Source organism: Neolamprologus brichardi, chromosome 8, assembly GCF_056152115.1.
Source record: "Neolamprologus brichardi isolate AB-2024 chromosome 8, ASM5615211v1, whole genome shotgun sequence".
In the NCBI taxonomy this organism is placed as follows: domain Eukaryota; kingdom Metazoa; phylum Chordata; class Actinopteri; order Cichliformes; family Cichlidae; genus Neolamprologus; species Neolamprologus brichardi.
The window spans coordinates 2,936,054-2,951,907 of NC_142111.1; the positions used below are offsets into that span (position 1 = coordinate 2,936,054).

Below are 15,854 nucleotides of genomic sequence, written 5' to 3' on the forward strand. Positions count from 1 at the left end.
TTATGTTTCTATGGAAACATTGTAACATATATCCAAAATACTTTACTAGCAGCATATACCTTTATTCAAAATGTGTGGTTTAAACTCGTACAATACTAGAAGTAATTTATCTACTATTCTTGTTTTATTCATTTATAAATTTCAGTGCACTATGTGAACATCATTAACCTGAGCCCCCAAATTTAAATTTAAAATTAAAACTTCCTGCTAAAAGAAAGTTCTTTTCCCCCACCATCACCAAGTGCCTATTCACAGGTTACCATGGAGTGTTGAAATTACTTATTTCTTCTTGATATAAAATTTGTCCACATTCTTTACGGTATTAGATGCCCCTAAAGATTCCCTTGTGTGAATGCGATTGCATAATTTCACCTGTATGAAATTCAATTGCATGCCAAAGAACTCTTGGGAGGGGAAAAACAAGAAAAATGCAAATATCACTCGAACAAGAATTCTTATTTTATTGACTAAATCTCAGCTTACAGGAAGACAGTTGTATTGCAAAGACAGAACCGGGTACAAGTTCTAGTGCTGTGGTCATCTACTCACTAAAACGCCACAAAAACCATGATGCTTTGAAATACAGCTATGTCACCGGACAGAAAGACACTGGAACGCCATTACAGCACGTCACAATATGAATAGGATGAGGAGGCAGCGGTGGCTGACTCAGACGCTGGGAGGGAGCAAGGGGAAGGTGGCGTATGACAAATGCACATCTCACTTTCTAGTTTTGTGTCACTCATCTTCTCTCCCAGCTTGTGAACGGATGTGTCCTCGTCAGCGCACTGTATACTGCACTGGTATTTCATCTGAGCACAGTGCTTGTACCACAAGTTCTAGTGAATCATTTACTATCTTAAAATTATTCTGATAGGAAACTACAGCAATACTGGGCGTGTCTTTCAAAATAAAGATTTACTTTTTGGTATTTTGATATTCTGTGTTTTGCTTGCTAACTCATAAAACAGGGACTGCAACTGATCATCATTCATTCATTAGAAATAACATCCTGTTGGCTAATTGTCTATAACTAACAACAGCAGTTACTTTGGATTGTTAGGTTAGACTGGAGGTTTGGGTATAATGTTTTATAAGACAACGGGATAAAAAGTCAAATTTTCTGTTTTAAAGAATGTTGGCAAGACGATGCTAAAACATCTGACTTTACCAAAATGTTAGCTAGCTAATTTAGCTACGGATGGTTCCATGCTTGGAAAAAAGAAGCTAAAGAATAAAATTGAATATTTCCATTTCAAAATACCCGACATAATTAAAATTTTACTTGTGTAAAAAGCAACATCAGGCTATTCTTACATTAGGGGTATAATAAGCTCATGTTGATCTCTTTACTAATGCAAGAGAATAATTCAGAAACATCATGCTGAATGACACCAAACTAAGACAGCTTAAAAACACTGAATTCGGGGGATGTTTGACACAGATGAAAAAAATCCCAGATCCTGTTTGCTAAACACAATTAGCTTTCTTTTCAAAACTCAACTGCCTACATAGCATAAAAGTAAAGGGAACCTTTTATTCATTTTCATGTCTTTGTCGTAAACATACTGTTACAGTGTTAGATACTCATATTAAGGATGCTTAGATAGTGAGGTCTTTGGATGTATAACGCCTGTGAGCTGAAAACTACCTTAAAACTTGTTTTAAACACTCAGGTTCTGATAGCTACCCTTGGATAGTGATGGGTCGTTCGCGAACGAAATGGCTCTTAGAGCCGACTCTTTGAAGTGAACGACGCGAGCCAGCTCCTTATTGGGAGCCGTGAGGTTTTTTTTTTCTTTCTCTCACCGTCTCTCTCGCCCTTTTTTCCGCTAAACTCGCACGCGCGGCCTGTACTTTGCGCTGGGCAGAGGGGGGAGGGGCGTTAGTTACACTCGCAGTAGCACAGGAACAGAGCCAGAGAGAAAGAGAGCGAGGGACAACAACGTCACATTAGAAAGGTATAGTAATCATCCACTATTTTCAGTTGCAGATGATAAAGGATTCAGAAATCATGCAGGCCCATATGACAGAGAATGTGCATCTTCTTTTTGTTTTAATATTTTAATTTATATTTAATTGTGTTGTGGTTTGCAGTGTTTTGTGTTGTTTCAAGGTAAATTTGTTTAAAAGGAAAAAGCTGAAATTTTAAATAGTTAAAAGTTTAAAATGTAAATAGTTGTTCTTTGTATTATATGATTTATTTATTACATTTTATGTGGAGTGAATAAATAAAGTATATTTATGGTGGCCCTTAGAGACAAAGCACGTAAAAACTCCAAAACGCGTAAAAACTCAGACGCACTTACAAACCCCGAAGCATGTACAAACTCCAAAACACGTAAAAACTCAGAAGCACGTACAAACTCAGAATTGCGTACAAAAGCCAACAGAAGTGCTCCAGGATGCTAGGGCGCAGTGTTGAGCTTTTGTTACCTAGTGGCTACACAAGCCAGGAAGTATCAACAACCGGATTTGGTGTGTGGTAGTAACAGGTAAATGATTTTTTTTTTAATTATTTGAATAAATATGAGTGCTTGTCTATAAATACACAAACAATACACACATGCTTTCAATTGTGTAATTTAAGTGATCTGGGTAGCTCTGTTTTGGAAGTTCAGTTCATGCTAGAAATGTGTTTTGGAGTTTGTATATGCTTTAGAGTTTGTACGTGCTTTGTCTCTAGGGGCCATATATAAACATATATAAATAAAACCACTTTTTTTTACATTAGTAATTCCTTTTCTGCATAATTTTATATTATTGTTAATGATTAAATAATTAAAGCAACAAAACAACCTGAAGAGCCGGTTCGGAGCCGAAAGAGCCGGCTCTTTTTAGTGAGCCGAGCCGAAAGAGCCGGATCTCTAAAAAGAGCCGGAAATCCCATCACTACCCTTGGATCAATATGACGTCACGAGAAGGAGGTGATATACTCAGTACAGTCATCCCAGGAACATAGCTTTAGCTGCAGACACTGTCATCCCGCCTGTCTGCTGTTCAAACCTTCTGTTTACAATCGGCAGCCAATCAGAAGAAAGTTGTCTTAGAGGGGAGGAGCTAAAGTAGCTCGTTTCAGTTTAAAATAAATAACAATTACTTTGAAAGGAGCAGAATAGGTCCCCTTTAGTTATAGCAAATCTAAACTTAGCTCAAAGGAAAATGAAATATTGTAGAGTAGCACGAGAGCCTGTGTAGCCCAGAATGTGCCAAAGAAACAAAGGCTCTATTAGGGCCATTTTTTGTGTTTGAAATGAGGTGAAACCCACCAGAAGTTTTACTAGATGCTTGGAAAGAGTATTGAGCTGCTGGCAATCTGCAGTCTTATCATTTAATATCACCGAGCCCTACGTACTGGTCCTTTAACTGAGGTACAGAAATAGTATTAAAGGTGTCCATGTCTGAAAAGTGAAACCATTAAAGAGGTGCTTTAAACCCAAACTGTTTATACTGACCACCAGGCGATGATCCCTGTGGCTAAAATAGGAATTCCAGTCATTTGTGGTAAATGGAAAAAAAAACATCATTCGTTTCACTTATTATGGAGGCCACGCTCATTGGCCAGTGACTTGTGACAGACAAAAAGCATAACATCCACCTCTTGCTTGACACATCTGCTTTCCAAGAAAGAGCAAAGTGGTGACGCTGAAAACATAAATTCAGAAACCAATCAATAATAATGTCTGCACTACTGAGGGACTGATTTGGTGTCGGCTCTTTTTTACGTAACAAGAATTGTCAATAAAACCTCCCACGTGTCTCTATTTACAAGAATCCTCACGTTGCTTATCGTTGCACGTTGCCATGGGTGCTTCAAGCACGTCACGTGTATTTGGGAAGAGCGCGAATGTTGAAAGATGGTTTCGGAGTGAACGCTGCAAAGGAACAATGACGCGATGAGGTAATGTGGCTTCATACGGTCATGCGAGTGTGGGATGTGCTTGGGCTCGCACGGTTTACTCCGCGCAGCGCAGCGCTGCTTGAAGTTGACAGATGGGGAGCAGTGTCCGCATCAGGACCGTCCTTTGTTCTGAATCAGGAGGCTGCCGATGAGGTCAGAGATTGTCACAAGATGCAGTTATTTACTCTCTCGCTGATCCAACGCATCATGCGGAGGGGCTGAGCTGGTCCTCTGTCAGATCCGAGCTGAGGCTACTGACGCGTTGTTTGTCACCGGTATACTAACTACAACTATAGAGTGCTACAGCCTGTGACGGGATAAACACTGAGCAGTTTTTCACAAGAGGGCTTTAGCACATACAGTTTCATGCAGTTTATGTCTGAAAAGCAACACAGAGAACATCCATTCACACACTACGCATGATCCACCCCCCCAAAGAAAAATAATTCAATTGATATTCATGAAGTTAAAAAGGAATGGATTAGTTTTGTTGTTGTTTTTTAAATCCAAAAGCAAAACATTTAAGTCCCTACATTTGATTCAAATTCAAATCTCTCGCTCTGTCTTCATGCTTAGCTTATTTTTTTTAGTTCCTGAAGGTGGTGAGATGAGCACACGACATTAATAGCATTACAAATACATCACACTGGATAGAAACTAGGTAAGTATATTCAGATTATTTTTCTTTTAGCCCTAGGATGTCTCAAGAGGTCATAACAGCAATATTCACTCTGGGACATGATGCAAGAAATTGTGCTACTGCAAAAAAACCAAAATCACATCACAACATTTTACCTTTTTTTTCCTCCTAAAGCCGGTTCAGATTCGAAGTTTGAATTACTCGTCATGCAGTTTATAAAAAGTGACTCTTGAGTGTTTGCTTTTTTTCCCCCCCTGCACTTAATTGGATCATTTTTCTTTTTCAGACAAAGTTTAAAAGAAAACACATTTTTAGGTGAAGGTCTGGATGAAAACGTGAGCAAAGCAGACAGATCTTTTTCTTGTTCTCTTTTGGAAAAACGCTTCAAAGGAACACCATACAAACGGAATTTCAGGAGTGAGTAGAAAAAAGTCTTCCAACTGTGAAGTAGATATGTTTATGGTGAAGAGCAGAGACATCGCACGCCTTCGCTCCATCTAGTCTGAGATGAAGGAAAGCTGTAGATCATCTCACATAATGCGCAAGTGTTCAGTATGTACAGCAGCATAGCACACCTGTTACACAGCTATACCTCAACACCATATCACAATGCTGAGTCGAATGGGAAACAAAGAGAGCTACCTTACAAAAAAATAGAAAAAATAGATTGTGTAGTCTTTTTTTTTTCTTCTTTTTTTTAAAGATTCAAATAAATAATAAAATTCTCAAAGAAAAATTAAACTACTTGTTTTAGATTCAAACGCACGGCGACGCACACGGACACATTCACACTTTCATATTTTTGTTACGAGTAAAACACTGAAACCACGGCTCAGTCAGTCTTTTTATCTTGTAAGGTGTTAGCTTGAGCTCTGTTTCGGTCAAAAACATGAATCTTTTGTCCCTTGGCTTCTTAAAAAAACCTTCTTATCAGTGTTGAGGAGATCACGAGGAGTTCTGCCCGACTCCTGCTGACTTTTTTATCTTTTTATGTTATTTTAATTCATTTTTTTTGCTGCAAGTATTGCTTTAAGGAATATATTTTGGTCTTCTTGTCAGATCGATTTAGTGGTGAAATCTCTAATGTAGTGTTTTTTTTTTCATTTTTCTACACTTGCATTTTGAACGTGTCCTTGAATTCCAAGTGTTAAAACAGGACATTCGACCAATCATGAGGAATGTGTGCGTTCCACAAAGACGTCCTCGGAAGTCCTCCGGCGCGTGTGTGTCTGCGCTCTTCCTTTCCCACAATGTTTAAAACAGGAGACGTGTTAGTACTTTGTTATCGCTTTGTTTTTTTTCCCATGCATGAACATCTACGTGGTTGGATGAGAGGTATAAAAGTGTGTGCCGCTGAGCCCTGACATGCTCAGACGCAGATTTCTATGGGTGTCGGCACTAGCATGCGGCCGCCAGGTGAGCCGTTTTCTCGGGGCATTCGATCGTAGCTGTTGGTGGATGACACGGAGCTGTTGGTGGAGACGGACACGAAATGGTGGCCCCCGCCGGGTTCCATCATCCCTCCTTTGGCCCCGCTGCCTCCGCTCCCCCTCTTCACCGCCATTGGCAACATGGGAGAGAGGGGCGACACTGGGGAGCGAGGTGACAGAGTCTGCTGCTTCATCCTCTCCACGAGAAGCTCCTCGTCTTCTTCCCCGGACGATGATGACGAGATTGTGCCGTCCACCTCCCCTCGGACTCCTCCTCCCCCTCCGCCTCCTCCACCGCCGCCGCCTCCGCCACTAACTCTTTCGCCGCCACCTCCAGCAACCGTGTTGCCGTTGTTGTTATCGTTCTCCGCGTCTAACATCCAGGAGTGGCTGAAGTACCCGAACACTTCTTTGACGGAGCAGCGGCGGTCCTGCTCCACCGATAGCAGGCGGCGGAACATGCGAAGGGCCTGCTCGGTGAAGCGCCTCCACTGCGACGGCACCGTGTTCGTCCTCCTCCTCTGCCAACGGATGAACTCCTGGTAGAAAGAGTCAGAGGGCAGAGCCTTCTCCCAAGGGAAGTTACCGGTCAGCATGCAGAACAGCAGCACACCGAAGGCCCAGACGTCAGTGCTGTAGTCCACGCAGAAGCCCTCGTGGCGGGACACATCGCAGAGCTCCGGAGCTGTGTAGGGGATGGTGCCGCTCACCTGGAGGGGAAACCCAACAGGTTACAGTCACTGGAGGAAACGTGCGAATATAAAAACGTACAAAACTCAAACACTACTCACTCTTTTCACTGGTGAGCCAGCCCGGCGAGTCATTCCGAAGTCAGAGAGCTTGACCTTGCGGCACTCTCGGTCAAAGATGAGGATGTTTTCAGGCTTAATGTCCCGATGGACCAGCTTCTTACAGTGCAGGTAGTCCAGAGCGATGGCTACTTGGTGTACACAGCGCTTTGCTACTGTTTCAGGAAGACCGACCTTGAGGGCCAAAGAAAGGAAAAGCACTATTTTATTCAGAGGATTTTAGGGTGGCTGCTGACAAGTTAGATTTTTGAATTTTTAAAATCACCCTCAATGAGAAAAAGTTTCTGTCCCAAGTCTAAAAGTCTTCATTTGAGTGTGGGGTTTTTTGTACCTCAGGATGAACTGCATTTGTACAAAGCGCAGTTCGCCTGGGTAAAATCTGGCGACTTTTCTGATACCAGTAGAGGTGCTAAATTATTTTTCATGGACTCTACTAGAGTAGCTTTGCATTATTCACAGTTCAAAACAATCCACAACCTCTTCTCCTTTAAAAGGTAGAGAAGAAACTTGGCTTAACGTTTTAAGCCAACTTAAAACTTTGGCTTAAGTTGGCTTAAAGTTTTAAGCTGGCTTAAAGTTTTAAGCCAACTTTCTTATGACTGTGGATCAGTAACCATCTGTATTACTATCGTTATCTGCTTAAAGTTTTAAGTTGGCTTAAAGTTTTAAGACAATTTAAAACTTTAAGCTGGCTTAAAGTTTTAAGTTGGCTTAAAGTTTTAAGACAATTTAAAACTTTAAGCTGGCTTAAAGTTTTAAGCCAACTTAAAACTTTGGCTTAAGTTGGCTTAAAGTTTTAAGCTAACTTTCTTCTGACTGTGGATCAGTAATCATCTGTATTACTATCGTTATCTGCTTAAAGTTTTAAGTTGGCTTAAAGTTTTAAGACAATTTAAAACTTTAAGCTGGCTTAAAGTTTTAAGCCAACTTTCTTCTGACTGTGGATCAGTAATCATCTGTATTACTATCGTTATCTGTGAATCAGCACCTGTGGAGGAATTATATCGAAGAGGTCTCCCGCCACGGCGTACTCCTGTGCAAACACGTAGTACTCGTCGGTCTCGAAGGCGATGCCAAACATGTTGATGATGAAGGGGCACGGAGACAGGTACAGGGAGATGCTGTACTCCCGTAGAAATGACTTCAGCTTGGTTGTCTTCTTCTTCAGGAACTTCAGTGCCATTTTTGTACCTTTTGAGAAAAATACAGATGTTTTTTTACAGATGCACGTTTTTGTATCACGACTTTACTGAGGTATTATTTTAAATTACTCACTTATTTAGATTGTGTTGAGGCTTAAAGTTAAACCCCTGTGTTGATTGGAGTGAACTGAAACTCTTTGAATTCAATTCAGCGTTATTTATGTCACTAAATCACAGCAACAGCGGCCTTAAGACGCTTTATATTGTTAGTTAAAGACAGAGAAAACCCCCGAAATCAGATGACCCCCTTCAAGCAAGCAATTGGTGACAGTGGGAAGGAAAAACTCCCTTTTAACAGGAAGAAACCTCCAGCAGAATTAGGCTCAGGGAGGCGCAGCCATCTGCCGCGACCAGTTGAGGGTGTTGTCGTTTATGTTTGTGGTGGTGGTTACTGATGGAGTATTTTTAATTGACCGTTTTAGAAAATAATCGGCTGTGAGGTGCACCCTATCCACCCTACCTGCTATTTTAATTATTAGTCTGTAACTTTTCACTAAGGAGGTTTCTGTCTGTACATTTATGAATGCAGTTATTTAACCAAGCTTGCAATTTAGCACTCCATCCTCTAATCTAAATATTAACACTTCTGTCTAAACAAAGTGACATCTCATTAGGAGCCAAAAGCGGAATTACACTTAAGGTGCAGAGACCAAAACAAAAAGGTGACAGCGCAATCACTGAAGACGTCATGTACCCTGTGGTGGTCCCTTACCTCTGATCTTGTGAATGACCAGATCCACCTTGCCATAGGTTCCCTTGCCCAGCTCTCTGATCACCTCGTAGTACTTGTTGACCTCTAGTCTCTCCAAATTTTGGGCAGCAATCAGCTGCAGCTCATCCAGGATGTCCATGTTGGCTCGAGAAACCAGCGGAGAGGAGGTCATGGTGCGGACTGCTTCAGGGTGCAAAAAAAACTGACTCGGGTAGGACAGGAGCAGCAATAGCAGCTAACAGCTGGCGTCACTGTACAGAAAGAAGAGAGGAGAAACATTTTGAAAATTGCTTCATCCTTCTACTCTTCCTCATTTCAAGTACAACAAGTTGGCTGTGATAGGACGGGCACACGAAGAGAAAAACACGCTCTCGTCCTCTTGTAGGACCAAAACAGGAAAATGTGATATGTGATGTTTGTGTTGCATTCCAAGGTCGGCAATGCACAGCACGCTGTCGACATCGAAGCTCACAGCGTGCTGCTCTGATCTGCAGTGTGATAGCCGCTGAAAATGCTAATTATCTGCAGTGAAGGCTTAAGTAATTCTAAATGCTACTCGCCAAGGGGGATACCAGAGCTGAGCTGTGAGCTGAGTCACACACACACACACACACACACACACACACACACACAGGCAGCCAATAACAGTCCTTTCTAGCAAATCCAATTCCTGCTGCAGTGTGATTATTCTTAGTGATTGCTTCCCTTTTTTCTCTTCCTGAGCGGCTGGACCTGCCAAGCACTGACCCTCACTGATCCAGGCGAATGTGGAGGAACTATAGGAGCGTGCACACACACACACGCGCACACACACTCGTTACACAACCCGAGGTGCTGGAAAGCAGCCACTCTATATGAGCAGACACTTGGATTGGCTTTATATTTACAGCAGCCTCCTCATCATCAACACACTCGCCTGCCGTTCCATGTACTTCACATATCTCATATTCTCCGCACACATCCACAGATGGATGACATTTCATTGCGCAGTCTGGTTTTAGATGCAGAAAGTAACATTCAGTTGTATGCATCACAACGTTAAGTTGCCAACTATGTGATCAAACACACACACACGCAGCAATGTGCTACTTTAAGTACCCCGTCGCCCCTCCACAGCCCTCTGTGTTCTCTGTGGGAGTGTAATCTCTTTTGCGCGTGAAGCGGACAGGAAGAGAGGCTGACGCCAGCAGGTGAGGAGAGATGAGTCAGTTTGGGTGATAAATGGCAGTACAGAGAGGGTGTACTGTATCTCTCTCTCTCCTCTAAATAAAAGCTCTTGGGTGCATGTGATAAAAACACACATGCACAGGAGGGAGTTGTAAACAGAGGAGACCATTTGTTTCTGCCGGGGATCAGAAGTGCTTACTGTAGCACTGCAGGATTGTGCCTCGTTCTTTTTCTGTGAGTGTGCGTTTGGCTCTGGTACGTTATCACAATAACATTCATAAACGTACAATGTATATTCAGTCAATAATAACTACTTAAAGCTGCAAATTCAACCAAGCTAGCTGTTTTGAGAGAAAACTGGGGCAGTAAATTTGAACTTTTCCAATTTTTTTTCCATTTAGCACCACCATCTTTCTCAAAAAGTGCTAAATAACTGAATAAACATTTTCCAATAACTAACTAATTATTTTACAACAAGAATTACAGTTATGAGTAAATAGTGATATAGTGATTTAAGTGTTGCTAACAGTGTTATCTCTCTGTAGATGAGGAACCCAGATAAGCCACAAATATTGACACTCTGCAATGCTTAGAGCTAATTAGCGCCAGTTAGCAAGCGCTAATGAGTCCTAAAGATGCTAACGGCTACCACAAAGATGGAAAGGGATTGTATTTCTCACATTGTTGTAGTTCTATCCTTTATAATATAAAGTGCCACTGTGTGAATAAAACCAAACTAGATTTAAACATGCAAAAAGACGTGCTGTGGTGGTTTGTACCATCGCGTCACAGCAAGAAGTTTCTGGGTTCAACTCCACGGGGCAGCTTGGACTTTTCTGGAGCTTTTTGGTTCCCCCCCACAGACATGCATGGTGAGTTAATGGGTGAATCTAATCTGTGTTAGCCCTATGATAGACTGGCAATCAATCCCATCTCTCATCCTATGAAACCTGTGAAAGGCTGAAGTCCAACTACAACTGTGGGTAAGTAGAAGAAAATGGATAAAAACTAAAGTTGTGGACGCAGTAAACATGTTGCAAAAAAGGAGGAAACATGCACACTATTTGGCACCAAGTGTATCTTCAAAAAAATGGGAATTACAGTGGCTGTGAAGATATGACCCAGGCTGACAAAAAGGCCCAGTAATCATCTCCTGAACCCACATCTATTAATGCCATTGTACTGGTTCAGTTGTCCAGCACAGTCTGCAGACCTTTAACGACTGGCTAATGAGATTTAACTTATTTCATACCTCTTTACCCACGACTCCCTGGAAAGCAGTATTAATATTGAATTGATTTCTGCCTTAGGTCTGATGATCTTGACTAGATTGAGTCCCTAATCATTTGAAGCATGACCGGATTAACACACTTCCACTGTGCTCGACCAATTAGTTTAATGGAGCCAAACTTCCAGCCTGATTTCATTTGGTGTACACAACCAGGAGAGAGCACGGAGCGAATTTCAGCTTTGAGAATAAACTGGTTTCATAAAATCAAAGTAAAAGGAAATTTTTTGACAAGGTACAGCAGCTTGTGTGGTTAGTTGCAGCAGTGATCTGCAAACTGTTCCCACAGCTCTTATTAGCAGATCTAGAGCTTAAGTTTTTCCCGCTAGTATGTGCAAAAAAAAGTCTGTGATGTAGGTCAAGCTACAGTCTCAAAGTTCAGAAGATTCTGCATCTTTATATATTTAATATTCACATGAAGATGGTGCGTGTGTGTGCTTTCGTTTACCACAAATAAAACTGCATCTGTATTTATATAGAAGCAGTAAGACTCGTGTAGCTCAGTGAGTCATCAGGCCAGGATAAATGTCGGCTCTCCGTGTGGAGGGGAAGTCTGCAGTCCCGCTGCGTGAGTGCATCACATAGGCTCTCCTTTAACAATAGAAACAACTCGATGCAAAAGCAGCTGCGTGTCGCGAGTGCTTTGCATCGCTGGTAGGAACAACTGCAGAGTAGCTGGATGGGTAAAATGAGATGATCATGTTCAAATAATGCTGGGAAACCTTTCAGGATGAGGTGAAGGAGAATGGCAGCCTCTGTCTCACACCACTGTTGTACTTTTTGGTGTTTAGGGGTATAAATACATAAACAGATGTATTAAGTTAGGGGCAACTTAATACCACATACTGTAAGTTTATACAAAGTTATCTAATGTTGAAATAAGCCTTTCACATATTAATTATTTGTTGTAATCATCTTCAACATTCGCTCCACTACACATTATTATACACATTGTTCATTTTCCCCAAAGCATATCATTGATCCATTCATCTCAAAGCAAATTAATCGCCAACAATTGCTATAATTGTTTAATATTTAATAAATTATTCGTCAAGCACACATAAGAACCACGTGCTGAGTCCAGTGTATTATTGTGAAAGGAATATTTCTGGTTCTTTTTATACAATGTGAAGATGCTAACCTGTGTCATGGGAAAGGGTTTATACTAAACCTAAAAAGTCAGTTGACAGATTAATGCTTGTGTTCGTCGTCCTTTCCTGCAGACTGTTCTCTCCAACAGCCTGCAAAATTCAACGTTCTGGGAACAGACACAAAATACAGCATGTTCCTTTCAGCTGACCACATCCCTCCAGCCCTCCCCACTCGCTCAACACTGACCCTCTGTGCCACCAGGTTTAACACTCTGTGGAAACAGAGCAGCGATCAGGGGCCGCAGCTGACTAAATCCCAGACTGCTTATGCAACCAGCGAGCCAAGGCAACGATCACAGCCACGTCCACCCCCACTGATGCAGCCGCGCTGCCCTCCAACAATAACAGTTTCATTTTTTTTTTTGCATTTCAGTGACTGTTTCTATTCTCCTGATAGATGCGCTGCGAAGAAACACGTTCCTGCCTTCCACGTGAGAAACTGCAGCAACAAAAATATTTAGCCTTTAAATGTTCTGGACACGTTTGATTTGTCTTCTATTTATTAAAAATAAAGCTGCTGACTGCTGCACACGCACATAATCAAAGTGACTGTGACTGTGTGTAAATTTGCACTGGCAGGGAGCAGAGGGAGGCCAGCACAGTCAGTGTGTGTGTGTGTGTGTGTGTGTGTATGTGTGTGTGTGTGTGTGTGTGTGGAAAGTGAACAAAAACAGAATGCAGTTGCCAAAATCTCTAGTACCTACTTATATCACAGCTCCTCAGCAGTAGATATTTACACCTTAGTTTGATTTTACAGATTTTATTTAGAACGTTTTAAAGGCCTGAAGTCAAAATCAAGCAAATTTTACTAATAAAAAAAAAAAGTCCACAATAAAATGATTAAATAATAATAATAATTTTAAAAGGGATCAAAAAGAACAGTAAATAATACAAATTGAAATACTAAAAGTAAAAGAGATGCACTTGGAGAAATTAAAAAAAAAATATGTTGCTGGTTATTTTTGGAGTTTGGGGGACAAGAAAGCCCTGTCGCCTGTACGAGCCAGTTGGGAATTCTGAATTACTAGAAGGTGCTGATCGACAGACCTAAGTGAGAGGCATAGGACATGAGAAAGTAAAGGATTTGAGAGTTAACGAGGCGAGATCGTGTAAACACTTACACGCAAGCAACAATATTTTAAAATGAATCCTGTACTTCCCAGGAAACCAGTGTAATAATTTAAGAATGGGTGACGCTTCCGTGTATCTTTCAGGAGTCTATCAGCTGCAGACATGTTTTAAGTGTTTTGCTCAACCCAACATATAATAACTTGTAGTAATCCAATCTAGATGTAATGAAATCATGGATTACTTTATCAAGGTCATTCGATTCAATTCAATTTTATTTATATAGCACCAAATCACAACAAAAGTCGCCTCAAGGCGCTTCATAGATACAGAGAAAAACCCAACAATCATATGATTGAGCAAGCACTTTGGCGACAGTGGGAAGGAAAAACTCCCTTTTAACAGGAAGAAACCTCCAGTCATGAAAAGAAAGAAGTTTTTAACTATATTTAATATCTCAATTGAAGAAAGCTGGCTATAACAACTGCTGTGATCTGTCTAATTAAGGAGATGAATCAAAGATAACACCCAGACTTTAAACCTGAGGTTTAAGAAATGATTCCTAAGTCTCAAGATCTAAAGGGATAATGGAAAATGTAACTGGCTGCTTATTCGCCGGAGGAACCACTAAAATTTCAGTTTTACTATCACAGGGTTGAGCGCTGTTTATTAAAGCCACATTCTAACCTCAGCAGAGGAGTTGGAGACGGGTTTAAGAGGGAGGTAAATCTGGGTTTCATCTGCAAAAAAAGTGGTAAGGAACATGATGGGTTTTTAAAAAAAATAAACCCAAAAGGTGTGTGTACAACTGAAGTGGACCAAGAATGGAACCTTGAGGTACACCACTGGTTAAGGGGGTAGTTTAAGAAGAATAACTGCCAATGCTAATGGAAAACCACCTACAACTCAAATAAGACTTAAAGCAGTTCAAAGCCATCCCAGAAATAACAACACAATGAGAGTTCAAGGTGTTGTAGTCCACTGTATCAAACACAGTGGTAAGATCCAGTAACATACGTACAGCATTAACTAGCATCAACAATAAACAGGAGATCACTGAAAACTCTTAAAAGAGCAGATGCGATGAATTTGACTGAAAAACCTCACCGATATCACTGGTGTGTAAAACAGACGGCAGCAACAACTAGTTTAATTAGTACTTATACTATGCTAACTAGGCTATATTCAGGGCTTCGTCTTCATAGTTAGCAAACAAAATTTAACGTGGTATTTGGATTTTTTAATCAAAATTGAATAAGGAAGATCTATCTTCTCAAAATCCTTATGGTAATACTGGTTATTTTCCATCTTCAACTAATTCAAATTCACCAGTCTTATCCATCAATCGTCCTACCCGCATCTTCAAGCCAGTCAACCCAGTCCCTGTTCTTTAGAATCATTATTTAAACTCCTTCCCATCACCTCCTCATCCGGGTTATTCGGTCTACTTAAAGGTATCTGCTCACTCAGCTCTCTAGTTTAAGTTCAGCTGGCATCTCATCAACACAATATATAGGCACTGTGGATGAGCATTGAGGCATTGATTACATGATTTATCCAAAATAATAGCTTAGATCGGCTTGTATAGATTGGCTATAGGGTGTAACCCTTCATTTTTCTAAGCAAGTCCCCAAAATTGCCCAGTATAATCCAGCAAACATAGACAGCAGGTAGACCAGTCAGAATGTAAACATTCTGGTCTTGTATCATCCTCCAATCACTAAAGGCTTCAGCTTTCAGCAGGTCTGCATCGTCACCTGCAGTGTGTGTGCTCAGACAGCACTCACTGAAGGGACAACCACTGTCACTTTAGTGTAACAGAGCTTAGATAGCAGAAAGGAACAGACATGCATTACCTCCTGCAGATACCTGACTACCAACCCCCCTCCTCCACCCCTTCCTCCTCCTGCAAAAACAGGGGATGCATAGTGGGGGTGTGGGAGGGCTTTTAGATGTTGTGTTGTGATCAATAATACAAATTCCACTACACAATCCGATACTGTAAACGACCTAAAATGCTTACAATCAATGATATTGTTGCTTGCTGGAGATCAATGACATTAGAAAATGTACATACAACATAGAGAAGAAATCACAGTTTTGTTTTCAGTGTGAACGCTGCTGTATGGCATTGGCCTAATGATGCACTGCATGCACACATCATAGCGGCACACACAGTAACGGAGCCTGGTTGGTCAGGGTGCAGGTGAGGATAAACGGTCAGCCCGGGTTTAATTCGCTACTCACCTTTCAGTTGATACCCATATGGAGACTGTGAAGTCCGCCCTGTCGGCCCAGGCTGCTACTGGTAAACACACGGGGAGATGTGAGCACATACTAAGACCAGGTGAGCCCAGAGAAACGTCTGATATCGGTGTCCAGCGAGAAGCCTCCGAGCAGCGTCGGTGGATGTGGTGTCGAGCATCCTGCAGCCTCCTCCGGCTCTGCGTCCTATTGTCTCCGCATCGCTCTGTCCTCTAGGATGG

The 15,854-nt window shown here is 41.4% G+C and overlaps 1 protein-coding gene across 1 annotated transcript; it reads right to left on the minus strand.

The window, feature by feature from the left end:
- Positions 1–437: 437 nt before the first annotated feature.
- On the minus strand, positions 438–15,854 carry bsk146 (brain specific kinase 146). Its single transcript, XM_006796947.2, has 5 exons — positions 15,616–15,854; positions 8,695–8,945; positions 7,769–7,971; positions 6,763–6,954; positions 438–6,681 (listed from the first exon to the last, which is right to left on the minus strand). Exons 2-5 carry the CDS (start codon positions 8,864–8,866, stop codon positions 5,911–5,913), a joined length of 1,338 nt encoding a protein of 445 aa, XP_006797010.2. The 5' UTR covers positions 8,867–8,945; positions 15,616–15,854; the 3' UTR covers positions 438–5,910.

Coding starts and splice junctions, on each gene's coding strand:
- bsk146 (XM_006796947.2), bottom strand. CDS start 8,866: ATGACCTCCTCTCCGCTGGTTTCTCGAGCCAACATGGACATCCTGGAT. Junction 7,972..8,694: donor GGTCATTCACAAGATCAGAG/GTAAGGGACCAC, acceptor TTTTCTCAAAAG/GTACAAAAATGGCACTGAAG. Junction 6,955..7,768: donor TCGATATAATTCCTCCACAG/GTGCTGATTCAC, acceptor TTGGCCCTCAAG/GTCGGTCTTCCTGAAACAGT.